This window comes from Schistocerca piceifrons, chromosome 2 (assembly GCF_021461385.2).
Source record: "Schistocerca piceifrons isolate TAMUIC-IGC-003096 chromosome 2, iqSchPice1.1, whole genome shotgun sequence".
Taxonomy (NCBI): domain Eukaryota; kingdom Metazoa; phylum Arthropoda; class Insecta; order Orthoptera; family Acrididae; genus Schistocerca; species Schistocerca piceifrons.
The window spans coordinates 581,110,870-581,127,247 of NC_060139.1; the positions used below are offsets into that span (position 1 = coordinate 581,110,870).

General features: G+C 38.3%; 1 protein-coding gene across 1 annotated transcript in view; it reads right to left on the reverse strand.

Moving 5' to 3' along the window:
- Positions 1–14,665, reverse strand: part of LOC124776619 (endonuclease III-like protein 1) — a 39,166-nt gene extending 24,501 nt beyond the window's left edge. The window contains exons 1-3 of the mRNA XM_047251707.1: positions 14,043–14,665; positions 13,805–13,975; positions 4,597–4,756 (exon numbers count right to left, since the gene is read on the reverse strand). Of these exons, the coding sequence (XP_047107663.1) occupies positions 4,597–4,756; positions 13,805–13,975; positions 14,043–14,453 (742 nt within the window). The 5' untranslated portion in view covers positions 14,454–14,665. The remainder of the gene's footprint in view (positions 1–4,596; positions 4,757–13,804; positions 13,976–14,042) is intronic.
- Positions 14,666–16,378: the final 1,713 nt, after the last annotated feature.

Consider the following 16,378-nt stretch of genomic DNA (forward strand, 5'->3'; position numbering starts at 1 on the left):
ATGGCAAAGTTTAAAATGTGATAAGCCTGCAGCAATCAAGCCTGTGGAGCTAGCAAGAAAAGAGGAACATTAATTTTCTTACGTTTGTAAAAACTCTTATTGCATGTTTCATTGATCTTGTACTGTCCTTCTTTTCCCATCTATGACAGAGAGAGAATGTGAATTTCTCTTTAGCTCAACAATAATGTGAAAGACATTAATTCTGATAGTACGAAGTCAACTTCATTTACTAGTTCCTTATTTCAGCTGGTCTATCTACCTGGGTTACTGGTGTCTGAAATACTTCGGAGATGCAAGAAACTTGAGCAGAGCAAGCTGGAGGGTGTAACATTGTCTTCAATGAAGAAGAGGGGGTAAATAACTTCAACACTTGAAGAACTATCATCCAATAACCCAATATTATATGTTACACATTTTCCGTGTACACGAAAAATCATAAGTCTGACTGTCTGGAGGTGTGCGACACTGTGTGTAAATTAGCTGACACACTCTCCTGAACGAACTCACTATTGTAGCGCTTCTTGAGCAGTGTCAGCAAATTTCCATCATAATCATTATTCTTAAAATTATTAATTAATCAGTAGATGTAAATGCCATATTTGTGATGCTTGTACTTTGGACACCACATGCACACAAAGTATACTAATTAATTAATTGTTTTTACCATAATGTTAAAACAACATACGGGGGCTCCAATGAGGACGCAATGGAGTGCTTTTATTTGACTTTGGCTCCTATACTTTGCACATTCGTAGTCTCCACAAGCTGAATATTAGACCTATTTAGTATAAACCAATACACGCAATAATACTTTAACACACAAACATGCAACAGCATGCAGTAAGCATATGGTAATTTAGAATAAAGTACTGTGATATATTTGTTTCTCAGTTTAATTAAGTACATTTCACATTCCTGCAGTTTTATTGCTAGAATGATTACCATGATTTAAAGAAAAAAAAAAAACTGTGAATGATTCACAAAAACTAACAGAGGCAATGAAACCAGGCAAAATCGCAGTGGATTAATGTGCTAAATTTAATCATTATATTATTGTTGTACTTTATTCTCTGTTTTGACTATGCGTAACAGTTTTGAAAATTTATAATCAAGGATTTTAGATAGTAGTTTTTATCGTAAAATTATAATTGACATACCCAGGAACTGTATAATACTGTAACCAAAAATGCAATTGGTTCTGTATCTTGTCACCTACTCCTACTCTCTGTAAACCACTCTGAAGTGAATGACGAAGGGTACTTCCTATTGAACCAGTTATTAGAGCTTTTTACTGTTCCAGACTCTTGTGGAACACTGGAACAGTGACTGCTTAAACACCTCTGTGCACACTGTAATTAGTCTAATCTTATATGTGTAATTCCTATGGATGTGGTTGTAGGGGATTTTACTATACTCCTAGGTTCCTCACTTAACCCTGCTGTTCTGTTCACTTTTACTTGACATATATACTGTTCGGGTCAATATGACCCGACATATCAAAATGCTTTAGAAACATAAATTTTGGTACAGTTTTAGCTATCGACATTGTTGTTCTATTCCAGTACCTTGTTAGTAATAATAATAATAATAATAATAATAATAATAATGGTAATAATAATAATAATAACAATGCATACAACTTTATTGAGGGATATTTTTCATTTAAATATGCACATAAATTTGAAACAACAGACAGTTTCCATTACAGGCATTCAACTTAGAAAGCACTACAGTTTTTCCATACTTCTATTCTTATTGTTGACAGTTTAGACGTAAGTATTGACATTTTCTAACAACAGACAGTTGTCATTACAGATATTCATCTTAGAGCACACTACAGTACAGAACACACTACAGTTTTTTTATTACATTCCAACATAGAAAGCACTACAACTTTAGAATCCTCTCTTCTTACTGATTGTAGTTTAGGCACAAGTATTCACATAAATTTGAAACAACAGAATTTTCAATACAATCATCTTATAAAATACTACAGTTCTTTTCTTACTGCTTGCACTGTGGACACAAGTAGGTTACATGTTTCTTGCAAATATGTTTACTACATTTTCCACACACCATGTTTGTTTTATTGTCATTACTTGATGGACAGAACTTACAGCGTGCACGTTTTGTAGATTTTCTTGTTGTTACCGATTCTGACACACCACCCACATCATTCGGGTTTTGGATGCTTGTGACCATTCTCAAAGAATCTTCTGTTCTTGGGAAATGCGTTCTTGATGCAATATGTTCTTTTATCAGTGACTTTCCAAGTTCCTCCAAGAATATTCTCCTTCTAGTCAATTTGCTTGCATTCCAATTAGGGTCAACCGAAATCCACAAAACGTATGCATTATAAGCAGAAACATCAAGAATATTGTAGAAAACTATCATTGGCCACCTATTACTTTTTCGTTTGCATGTATATGTACCTAATAACTGATCAAGCGTGTCTACAGCACCTTTGGTTGAATTATAGTCCAAAATCATTTTTGGCTTCTTATCAGCCCTGTCACTGATTTCCGCATCATGGTGGAGAGTGCTCATAAGTACAACATTCTTGTGTCTCTTAGGAATATAATTAACCACAGTAGTGTCATTTGTGAAGTAAAATGAAGAGCTGTGTACCTCCTTGTTGGTCATTTTGTGTGGAAGCTCCGGCTTATTTTTCCGTATAGTTCCCAACATAGTCAATTTCCTTTTCAGAAGCAGCTGCCCCAAATTGTACGACGTAAAAAAGTTGTCACACGTGATATTCTGACCACGTAACTCAGAAGTGAGATCAGATACCACCCTCATTCCCTGATTTCTTTCTGGTGCCGCTCCACTCACCTTTCCTGTATAAATTTGGGCTTTCAGTACGTATGAAGTTTTGCTGTCACACATGGTCCATATTTTGATCCCATATTTTGCCGGTTTACTTGGGATATACTGCTTGAATGGACAGCGACCTCTAAATGCTACTAACTGCTCGTCAACAGTAACATTTTCTCCTGGATTATACAGTTTAGGAAGGACCTCTACCCACTTCTCCCAAATACTACGAATTGCGGCAAGTTTGTCAGTACGTCGTCTTTCCTCTCTAGTAGATTTCTTGTCAAATCGCAGGACACGTGATATCTTACAGAATGTTTCATGAGACATGGTTGCTCGAAATATGTTTCGCCCAGTATCTTTATCCCACAAACTTTTTGTAGACTCCCCATGAGATCGATATACACCCGCTAGGAGTAAGAGTCCTAAGTATGCATGGAAAACAGAACCATCAATATCTGTCCACTGTTCACCATAAACTCGCTGCCCTTCAATATTTGTCATCTCTATTATTTCATTTTGAAGCGCTGTGTGAAATACTGCTTCAAATGAACATTTTACATCAGATATTCTGCTGACTGCATACCTGGTAACTCCTGGGGTACTCTTGATGATGTTCGAAGCTGGTAGGCGACCATGTTGTGCTGGTGGATGCAACTGCCATTCTATATTCCCATTTTTAGAAAGAAAAGTCTCTACACTATTTTGTATGGGCTGTGGACTGTCGTAACTGTCATCGGAACACTCGCTTTCAGATGCATTGCTGATGTGATCTTCAAACTCAGAAAGTGATCCTTCATCTGGTGAGGCATTTACTATTTCTTCCAACTCACGATCATTCAATGGTCTCATCGCCATGGTGTCACAAGTCAAACTGGGCAGAAACAAAGCATTCCAATTATTGAGAACTGCCAATTATTATTTCCTGGGGAAAGCAACAAACAAGCCCATTGTTGTGAACGCATGGAGCTTTAGGTGATTGTTGAGAGTAAGTTGGAATGATGCAGTCACTATTCCCACACAACACAACAAAAATAATTTTCGCCATTTCCAGATTTTAGAAATAAATACGAGTTACACTAAACATATTTGTGTCGGGTCATTATGACCCGAACATTACATATGCAACTATTACAGTTGAAGCCCAAACTTCTTAAACTTTTTTAAAACCTTTTAAAACACATGCTGCTCATCCATTTTCAGACAAAGTCACAAAGTTTCATAAATATATATTGGTATTTACATAATGTAAAATAACGTTCATATTCGTTTCGGGTCATATAGACCCGAACAGAACAGCAGGGTTAAAGTTTGTTCGAGAAACTTTCTAAGTAGTCTTTCATGGGTTACTATGCATCCATCTTCAAGCGTCAGCCAGTTCAGTTCTTCCATCATCTTTATGACACTTTCCCACTGGACAGACAAATCTGTGACCATTTGTGCAACCCTTCTTTGTATCCATTCAATACTCCTGTTAGGCCTATGTGGTACAGCCCCCCCCCCCCCCCAACATCTGAGCAAATCAGATATGTGACATAAGTGCTTCATAGCCAATCTCCTTCATAGGCTGACTGCATTTCCCTAGCATTTTAGTAGTCACCTGCTTTACCTAGGACTGAGACTATGTAATTGTTCCATTTCATATACCTATAAAATGTTACATCCTTGTATTTGTGTAAGTTGAGCCATTTCAACTGTACCTCACTCACATAATCACTGTTGCATCACATAATAAACATGAAAAAAGGAAATGAGTAAAAAAGAACGGGGACGAACACTCACCTATTCCGCTTACTACATTCCAAGCCACCTGCATGCAGAGATGTGCCATCTTAGGACCTACACCAGGAAGTTTGCAAAGACCTTCAACAGTATTTGGAATGTCACCTCCAAATTCATCTTTTAGTATTTGTGTAGTCTTCTTAATGTAATTAACCTTACTCTGTAACAACAAAAAAATCCATGTACAAACACAATTAAAAAACCTCATTGCAACACCAGACTTCATATAAAACATATATTAATGTAGACTGATTAATATTACAAAAGCACTTGGAAGCTACAACACAAATTAACTACTGCTGCAGAAAAGCAAGTAGTACAACCAAGAATTCATCTTTCGCAGTATAAAATTAGCTTTGAAACAACTCATTTTATTGAAATAGCTATACATTAAGAGGTCATTATAAATTAATGATGTTCCGTTCCACCTCCCCCTCCCATACTTCTGAATTCTCCTAATCATTAATACCCTGCTGCAAAAAAGAACCTCCTCTTCATATGCATATGAAGCAATTCCAACAATTGGCACTGTACCTAAAGAAGCTCTCACTTTATTTTTAAATATAAAATGAGCGCCAAATCATCTATTTTATATGCCTTATAAATTAACAGAGCCTATGCTGAATTCCCAAAATGGTCTACAAAACAAAATCACTACAATACAAACAAAGTTGGTGATTAAACACCAATTACATGGAAGTGGCACATGGGTAGATGTAGTACTGCAGACCATTACTTACAAGTCACGTAGCACTGTAGACCACTGACAGCTGCCAATACATTTGATTACAAAAAAGACAAGTTATAGAAAAAATTTAAATTTTGTGGCATTAATAGCACAAGTAGTTAGAGGTTCACTTAATAATGATCTACTAAGAAGCAGAGCATCATCTTAGGAAGCTGTATTTGTTTGTGAACAGAATCCTTTTATGACTGAGAACTATTCACTGGGGATGTGGTAAGGGTTATACACATAAACACATGTTATAAGCGGGCGGTCAAATGTAAACAAGACAGATGGAAAAAGTAAGCTGTTTATTATTTCAAAACTAATTGTCATAACTGTTAATACATTTATCCCACTGTTAAACAAGATGGTCAATGCCTTCATGGAAAAATGTTTGTGTTTCCATAGGGAACGACAACTACCCAGGTGTGCACCCCTTCACCCACATGTTGCCAACGTTGTTTCAATTACACTGCAAAAGTTTCACTGGGAAGCCCTTACACATCCTCCATACAGTCCTGATCTCTCCCCACTGGTTTCCATATTTTTGGAGCCCTGCAGAAAAACATTTGTGATCATCAACTTGCTTCCGATGAAGAGGTGCATGCCTGTATGCTATCATGGCTCTGTAGTGACCGCAAACATTTCTCCATGAAGGCAATGACCATCTTGTCTCACAGTGGGATGAATGTAATAACAGTTGTGGCGATTACTTTTGAAAATACAAACATTTGACTTGCTTCTTTCCGTCTACCTCATTTTCATTTGATAGCCACTTACACATTTACTATAACTGACCTATCTTATAAGAAACTATTTCAGTCAGTCTTACAAGCCGCTAAGTTAAATTGTCATTTTTCTACTCTCGAGTATGGTTTAGTGCACTTGAAATTGAGGCAAACGTTTGTGAGGTTCAACAATGCTGACAATAGTTCTGCCTAAGCATTGATTAGGGGTAGTTTCTTTGGCTACTAATCAACATGCCATGTTCCAGATTCCATCCCAGCTACTGCTTCAATTCTGAATAAAAAAGTCATTAGCAAGGTAGCCACATCAATCTGATACAGGGTGTCACCCTCATTCTGCCAATGACCTTACTAGAGAAGGTGAAAGAGTGGAATAAGTAGGGGTTCAGGACAACCTCTTACCTTGGGTTGGGGAACTGCCACTAAAGGTTGAAGAATCAGTAAGGATCAACAGTACAAGACTCAGAAGGCAGTGGAAATTGCTGCATTAAAGACACACACAGAATACCTATCCAGAGAACATGTGGCCTGCAACTGAAGAAGTTTTGTAATAGGGGGGGAGTGAACTGAATTAACCTCCCATTCAATTATCTGGGTCTGGAAAGGAGGAGGGGACTATGGGAAAAAGCAATGAAACAGTAACATTATACAACTCAGAGCAAGGACAATAAAAGCCTGGCTGTGGCACAAAAACTATAATTTCTCTGAATAAAAATGCAGAGGCTCAATTTGAATGTAGAAGGAAACAGTGAAGTAAAATGGGAAGAAGAGAAGAAAAATGCAAAGGCTCAATTTGGGTATGTTAGGGGTCAGTGAAGTGAAATGGGAAAAAGATACGGTTTTCTAATCAGAAGATGAGGTTTACTTGTAAAATGAATAAAGGGAAATATCAACAGCAGCAGAATATGGTAAATCGGAACTAGGATTAGTTGTGATTAGGAAGGTAGCACAAAGAATGAGTTAAAATGAACAATGAAATGACAAGATTATTCTGATCAGAACTGACACCAAACTAATGTCAACAACAGTAGTTCAAGTATACTTACCGACATCATAAGCATAACAGGATGCAATAGAGGGAGTGTCTAAGAACACCGAACATGAACAGGTAGTTCAGTATGTAACGGGAGAGGGAACAGAAGAGATTTAACAGAAGAAAATGTGCTCGGTAGCAGGAGAGAGAGGAGAAAGACTCCTACAGTATCACAATAAATTTCAATTAGTAATAGTAAATGTATGGTTCAACAATCACAAGAGAAGGAGGTATGTCTGCAAATGCCTGGAGACAACGGAAGATATCATAATAGTGAGACAGATTCTCAAGTAAGATATTAGGATCGTAAGGTGTACCCAAAAGCAGATTATTGTTGTTGTGGTCTTCAGTCCTGAGACTGGTTTGATGCAGCTCTCCATGCTACTCTATCCTGGGCAAGCTTCTTCATCTCCCAGTACCTACTGCAGCCTACATCCTTCTGAAACTGCGTAGTGTATTCATCTCTTGGTCTCCCTCTACGATTTTTACCCTCCACGCTGCCCTCCAATACTAAATTGGTGATCCCTCGATGTCTCAGAACATATCCTACCAACCGATTCCTTCTTCTAGTCAAGTTGTGCCACAAGCTCCTCTTTTCCCCAGTTCTATTCAATACCTCCTCATTAGTTATGTGATCTACCCATCTAATCTTCATCATTCTTCTGTAGCACCACATTTCGAAAGCTTCTATTTTCTTCTTGTCTAAACTATTTATCGTCCACATTTCACTTCCATACATGGCTACACTCCATACAAATACTTTCAGAAACGACTTCCTGACGTTTAAATCTATACTCGATGTTAACAAATTTTTCTACTTCAGAAACGCTTTCTTTGCCATTGCCAGCCTACATTTTATATCCTCTCTACTTCGACCATCATCAGTTATTTTGCTCCCCGAATAGCAAAACCCCTTTACTACTTTAAGTGTCTCATTTCCTAATCTAATTCCCTCAGCATCACCCGATTTAATTCGACTACCTTCCATTATTCTCATTTTGCTTTTGTTGATGTTCATCTTATACCCTCCTTTCAAGACACTGTCCATTCCGTTCAACTGCTCTCCCAACTCCTTTGCTGTCTCTGACCGAATTACAATGACATTGGTGAACCTCAAAGTTTTTATTTCTTCTCCATGGATTTTAATACCTACTCCAAACTTTTCTTTTGTTTCCTTTATTGCTTGTTCAATATACAGATTGAATAACATTGGGGATAGGCTACAACCCTGTCTCACTCCCTTCCCAACCACTAATTCCCTTTCATACCCCTCGACTGTTATAACTGCCATCTGCTTTCTGTACAAATTGTAAATAGCCTTTCACTCCCTGTATTTTACCCGTCACTTTCAGAATTTGAAAGAGAGTATTCCAATCAACATTGTCAAAAGCTTTCTCTATGTCTACAAATGCTAGAAACATAGGTTTGCCTTTCCTTAATCTTTCTTCTAAGATAAGTCGTAGGGTCAGTATTGCCTCACGTGTTCCAACATTTCTACGGAATCCAAACTAATCTTCCCCGAGGTTGGCTTCTATCAGTTTTTCCATTTGTCTGTAAAGAATTCGCATTAGTATTTTGCAGCTGTGACTTATTAAACTGATAGTTCGGTAATTTTCACATCTGTCAACACCTGCTTTCTTTGGGATTGGAATTATTATATTCTTCTTGAAGTCTGAGGGTATTTCACCTGTCTCATACATCTTGTTCACCAGATGGTAGAGTTTTGTCAGGACTGGCCCTCCCAAGGCTGTCAGTAGTTCTAATGGAATGTTGTCTGCTCCGGGGGCCTTGTTTCGACTCAGGTCTTTCAGTGCTCTATCAAACTCTTCACACAGTATCATATCTCCCATTTCATCTTCATCTACATCCTCTTCCAATTCCAGTACATCGCCCTTGTATAGACCCTCTATATACTCCTTTCACCTTCCTGCTTTCCCTTCTTTGCTTAGAACTGGGTTCCATCTGAGCTCTTGATATTCATGCAAGTGGTTCTCCTTTCTCCAAAGGTCTCTTTAATTTTCCTGTAGGCAGTATCTATCTTGCCCCTAGTGAGATAAGCCTCTACATCCTTATATTTGTCCTCTATCCGTCCCTGCTTAGCCATTTTGCACTTCCTATCAATCTCATTTTTGAGACGTTTGTATTCCTTTTTGCCTGCTTCATTTACTGCATTTTTATATTTTCTCCTTTCATCAATTAAATTCAATATTTCTTCTGTTACCCAAGGGTTTCTACTAGCCCTCGTCTTTTTACCTATTTGATCCTCTGCTGCCTTCACTATTTCATCCCTCAAAGCTACCCATTCTTCTTCTACTGTATTTCTTTCCCCCATTCCTGTCAATTGTTCTCTTATGCTCCCCCTGAAACTCTGTACAACCTCTAGTTCTTTCAGTTTATCCAGGTTCCATCTCCTTAAATTCCCACCTTTTTGCAGTTTCTTCAGTTGTAATCTACAGTTCATAACCAATAGATTGTGGTCGGAGTCCACATCTGCCCCTGGAAATGTCTTGCAATTTAAAACCTGGTTCCTAAATCTCTGTCTTACCATTATATAATCTATCTGATACCTTTTAGTATCTCCAGGGTTCTTCCATGTATACAACCTTCTTTTATGATTCTTGAACCAAGTGTTAGCTATGATTAAGTTAAGCTCTGCACAAAATTCTACCAGGTGGCTTCCTCTTTCATTTCTTAGCCCCAATCCATATTCACCTACTATGTTTCCTTCTCTCCCTTTTCCTACTCTCGAATTCCAGTCACCCATGACTATTAAATTTTCATCTCCCTTATCTCAATAATTTCCTTTATCACATCGTACAATTCATCAATCTCTTTGTCATCTGTGGAGCTAGTTGGCATATAAACTTTTACTACTGTTGTTGGCGTCGGCCACAATAAAGCATTCACTATGCTGTTTGTAGTAGCTTACCCGCACTCCTATTTTTCTATTTATTATTAAACCTACTCCAGATTTACCACTATTTGATTTTGTATTCATAACCCTGTATTCACCCGACCAAAAGTCTTGTTCCTCCTGCCACCGAACTTCACTAATTCCCACTATATCTAACTTTAACCTATCCATTTCCCTTTTTAAATTTTCTAACCTACCTGCCCGATTAAGGGATCTCACATTCCACACTCCGATCCGTAGAACGCCAGTTTTCTTTCTCCTGATAACGACGTCCTCCTGAGTAGTTCCCGCCCGGAGATCCGAATGGGGGACTATTTTACCTCCGGAATATTTTACCCAAGAGGACGCAATCATCATTTAATCATACAGTAAAGCTGCATGCCCTCGGGAAAAATTACGGCTGTAGTTTCCCCTTGCTTTCAGCTGTTCGCAGTACCAGAACAGCAAGGCCATTTTGGTTAGCGTTACAAGGCCAGATCAGTCAATCATCCAGACTGTTGCCCCTGCAACTACTGAAAAGGCTGCTGCCCCTCTTCAGGAACCACACATCTGTCTGGCCTCTCAACAGATACCCCTCCATTGTGGTTGCACCTACGGTACAGCTATCTGTATCGTTGAGGCACGCAAGCCTCCCCACCAACAGCAAGGTCCATGGTTCATGGGGGGGGCAAAAGCAGATATGGACGGAAATTACAATTTAGTAGGCTAAAGTTCAAGAGTTTTTTTGGAAAGATCAATGTGTAAAGAAGTGGGATACTGAAGCTCTGAGGAAAGATGATATGTGTTTGACAATCTCTGAGGTAATAAATACTGTGATAATAAATGCCACAATAGATATACGAGTTGAAAAGGAATGGTAATCACAGATATTGGACAGACAAACATAGATACCAGGAAGTCAATTAAGAAAGAAAACTTGGGCTTCAGAAGAAATACTTTGAAGAATTAAACACAAAAATGTTCAACATAAGTCACTTAAGAATGAAATCAGCTGTGAAGCTAAAACCAAATGGCTGCAGGAAAAACTTGAGGAAATCTTAATGAGAAATGGTCACTGGAAGGACTGATCCAATGTATAGAAAAGTCAAGAACAATTTCTGATAAAATTAAAAGCAACGGTGTTTATTTAAAAAGTGCCAAAGCACTTTCACATTTAATGCAGAGGAGGGAGCAGATAGGCGGAAAGAGTATATTGAGGGCCACTATGAAGGAGAGGAACTGTCAGCTGCTTATATAGATGAAGAAATGAGTGTTAGTTTTAATGACATAAGGAGTCCAGTATTATCATTAAAAGCTCATCATAGCTGTGAAAGACTAACCATGAAACAAGACAGAAAAGATAGATAACATACCTCAAAAATTTCTAAAAAATCACTGAGGGAATTTGCAACCAAATGATTATTCAAGTTAGCGTATAGAATTGGGACTAAAGACATACCAGTGGGCTTGAGGAAGGGTATTATCAACAGACAGGGCAGATAAATATAAGAACTATCACACAAGAGCTTATGGACTGTCATTGACAATAATGATACACAGAAGAAGGGAAAAGAAAACTGAGGTCAGTGTGGTCTTAGGAATAGTAAAGCAGCCAGAGGGGCAGTTCTGATATTGTGTTTGATAATGAGGGCATGACTGAAGTAAAATCAAGACACATTAAAAGTATTTGCTGACCTCAAAAAGGCATTTGATAAAGTAAAATGATGCAAAACTTTGGAATTCTCAGAAAAATAAGTATAAGCTATGGGGAAAACTGGGCAATACAAACCAGGTACAAGAATCAAAAGGTAACAACGAGACTGGAAGCTCAAGACAGACATGCTTGTATTAAAAAGGACATATGGCAGACTTTCTCTCCTGCAGCTCAATCTGCACAATGAAGAAACAATGATGCAAACAAAAGAAGGATTCAGAAGCGAGTTTAAAATTCATGGTGGCGGAACATATATGGTACGATTCTTCGATGACAGCTATCCTCAGTGAAGGTGAGGAAGAATTACAGGACCTGCTGAATTGCATGAACAGTATAATGCGAACAGAACGTGAATCAACAGTAATGAGTAGTAGCAGAAAAAGAACTAAGTCATAAACTTGACATGGAAATTGGGTACCATATAGATGACAAAGGGAAGGAATTAAGTTATTTTTGAAGCCAAAGAGAGCATTAAAGAACAACGCAAGAAATATACAGGAAACAGACTTGCAAGACAAAAGAAATATATTAATACACATGCATTCATCTGGGAAAGTTCTAAGAATGTACATTTGGAGAACGGCATAACACAGAAGTGAATCGTGGTCTGCAGGAAAACTATAAAAGGAGAGAATCAAAATGTTCCAGGTCTGGCTAACAGAAGCTCCTGAATATTAAGTGGCCTGATAATAAATGTGGATGTTCTCCACAGCATTGGTGAGGAAAGGGATATGTGGGAAACACTGACTAGACAAAAGGGCAGGCTGTTAGGACTTGTGTTAAAACAACAGTGAATAACTTTAATGGTACAAAGAGGGAGCCACAGGGGCAAAAACAGTTACGGACCACAAATATTGAAATACTTCAATCAAATAATTGAGGATGCTGTGTAAAGTACTACTCAGAGATCAAAAGGTTGGCACATGAGAGGAAGCTGTGGTGGGCTGCCCCATCAAAGCACTTACAAGATCGCCGTTTGTCACATGATGCTATTTGGAACCTCGACAAAGACATGGCTCCACACAACAATTAACTTTTAGAGGAGAGATAATCTTGTCTAGGCCATCCCCTTTTGAGGGTGGAATCCCCTCTGTACCCCCATCTGTAATTGTCATAATGCTTGCCATCAATTACCACTTGTCCATCAGTCAGGTTAGTCACCTTCTTGCAGTTCCTTTGCAAGACTGGCTTTGCAGAAATGTGCTCTTATTTCTTTGGATGAATACTACAATAAACACAAATGGGAATAAATTGCAACCCCTATACTATGACAACTGCTAAAGACTACCTTGCCAAGTTTCTTATTAAAGCCATTTTGAACACACATTGCCCACTGTGCTTGCACAATATAGTAATAAAAAAGAAGTACTTCTTCGATGATGGGATATGGGGATCACACACAAAAGAAAAAGTAAATGTTATTTCCAATGGTAGTAATATAATCAATAAGCTATCAGTTAATTCAATATTACTTAAATAAACATTGTTCATTCCAGCTGCAAGTTTTAAAATGTTGATATCACATAGTCAGCCAATATGTAAAACAATTATCACTTAAATACACAATATAAAGGAAAGGCAACAACTCACCTATACCAGACTGACATGCGGCGCAAAGAATATGCAACAGAAAACAGTATTCACACTAATTTTAGAGCTCTTGTTCTTCCTATAGTAAAAGTACTCATATTCACACTTACAAAGAGGCACCGAAAAGCACACACCCAACACCGCACTATCACTATTTTGGTATTTCCCATAAGGAGTTAAGTCAAGTGCTTTCAGTTAATATTAATTGTTAATGTGATATAAAACTTCATTGCTATCCGTCTATGAGGCTGCGAAAATTATGATACTTGCCCATGTGCAGGAATATAAAGCATGGGAAAATGTTAATTGCATTTCCAAATTCAATCGTGCACATTTTATTCCTGAATAAGCAAAGTATTAGAAATAGCATCAGTAGCTAGAATAAATCAATGACCTGAAAATAGTAGGCCTATGTATACTGCAATACTTCCACACAGTTGTGATACAATCATAAGTTGGGTGATGAGATTAACTTAATCGTTTACCATAAAAGGATTACATTTACCTTCCAAAACCCAACAGGATATATCAGTTCGCCTAGTACTTTATCATCAGTGGCTAATATATTGGACACTGTCAGTCCATGCTTTCGTAGCTTCATCATTGCAGCATGTGTAATCTGATCTTTTGTTTGGCTCGACAACATCAATGAGATGAGGGACTGATACCTCATTACCTGGAATAGTATAATAATTAAAATACTGCTGAATTTACAGCTTCAAACCATATGATGATCATGTTACCTCTGGGGCAGCCTCCTCATCCATACACTTGTCACATCCCATGTCATCTACAGGCGCATCTCTGTTTTTTCTCATCTCACGTATGTTAGCCAATATTTGTTGCCAATTTTGGGGTTCCCATTTTCCTTTCTTCGCCTGGTCTGCATCATGTGCATCAGTTACAACTATTTCTTGACTTGACTGTGTATTATCAAAATACTGAGAAGTTTCTCCTACCTCATAATTTATTTTCAAATGACTTCGTTTCCTCACAGCAGCTGGCTTTTTAAGCTCTTTCGTTTCCTTCGAATTTTCTTTCACATTGCCGGTTTTAACGTCATCTCTCTTTGAACGTAATGTATACCTAGCCGTACCTCTGATTACCACTTTTGTTGTTTCATTTACCCTGTTCATTTCTTGTTTATCTTCCATGCTACCAGAAAGTAAACAATGGCAGCGCTCTTTGAAGAATGTCTGAAATCACAATTAGCGCCAACACTTTCAAACCCATAACAACATCACCATATTTACTTACAATACTACTAAGTGCCCTTGATACTTCGAGTCCAAAGATCCGCGGCACAAAATTGAAATAACCCGTTACAAATCATTCTGCAGCAGTAAGTCCTCAAGTCTTTTAATCCTTTACGTGTGTAGTGTGGCAAACTCTACATAATTCTAAGTTAATCACCTTGTGAATTTGGAAGGTCTTCTTATTTCCGTACTTGCTGAGAAACCTGGAGAAGAATTCGGCCTTGTGCAAGACACATTTATAGTTTTATTTTCACCCAGATATTCAAACTTATATAAACGAGAACACCTTGAGTACACTACAGCTACTTCTCCGTATAGATGCATGTAAACTGCTACATTTTAAAGAGGTAAGGCCAATTCACACCAGTCGTCGCATCACATCACGTCAAAACACTACAATGCATGTCTAGTTGTGGCATTCACATCGGCCGTTATGGCATCGCCGCATCACGTGAAGGTTTTCTCAGCAAGAAAGTTTCGTCGCTGGTGTCGTCTACTAACATCGGATAGGCTAATTTCACGTGCACATTCGTCTTATAGTAGTGGAATTCGTGCTTCCTTCCCATATATATATTATTGGTGTTTTGCCCTTAAAGAGCGCATTTGGACTAAACTACATGGCCAGTTCCTTTTGCTGCCTTCCTTGCTGCCCAAACTTCCCTCATTCGCTCGCTGTGTTTCTGTTTCCGGCCCTCTCTCCATGTTTCTTGTTGGCTTTGTGTCTTCGGCTTCATCTTGATTGCCTTTTTGGTTGCCCATATTTCTTTCATCTTCTGGCTGTGATCTTGCTTGCGTTCTTCGGTCCATTTTATGCCTGTTCGTTTGTCACATTGTATCTCATGTAGTTTACTTTTCTTAATGTTGTTTCTGAATTTTATTCTGTCATTTATTGTGTCTGCTGTTATTTTGAGTTGGTTTAGGTCGTTTTCTACCTCTGCTACCCATTTGTTGTTTCTAGTGGTTACCCAGTCAAAGATCTGTTTGGTCAGCCTGTGTGATGGCATTCTGTGTAGGTGTCCATAGAATTGTAGTCTGCGTTTTCTAATCTTTTCTGTGATTGTCTCCGTATGTTTGTACAGTTCCTCTGTAGGTTTCTTGATCCATATTCCATTGTTGTTAGTTGCGCCAAATATTTTCCTAAGTATTTTTCGTTCTACTTTTTCTAATTGTCTGATACGTGTATGCCCTAGGATTAGTGTGGTCTCTGCTGCATATAGTGCCTCGGGGAGCACCACCGTGTCGTAATGGCGTAATTTGGCTTTTTGTGAGATAGACTTCTACATCTACATTGATACTCCGCAAGCCACCCAACGGTGTGTGGCAACTTCTTGTTGTAATGATTCCACACTACTTTGTATGTCTTGTCCAGTTTAGTCTTTCTTTCTTCGTTTGAGTCTCTGTTAGTCCACTCATTTGTAGTGTTTCACCGAGGTATTTGAAGTTTGCCGTTTTGTAAATCGTGCCATACTTTGTATTCAGAGACGAGAGTTTCTTTGTGCTCATAAACTGTGTCTTTTCGTAAGAGATCTGTAGTCCAGTTTTGGAAGCGATTTCGTGCAGTTTTTCAATAGCTTCTTTTGTTTCCTTTATATCTTTCGTGAGAATTGCCAAATCGTCTGCAAAAGCCAGGCATTTAATCTGTGGGTTTCCTAAGGCTATCCCCTGTTGTGATGTTTCCCATTCTTTTATGACCTTATCTAACACCAGATTGGAAAGGAGAGGTGAGAGGCCATCGCCTTGTCAGACACCTGTGCGAATTTCAAAGGGCTCTGATAGTTCCCCACAGAACTTTACTTTGGAGGTCGTGTTGGTTAAAGTTTGCT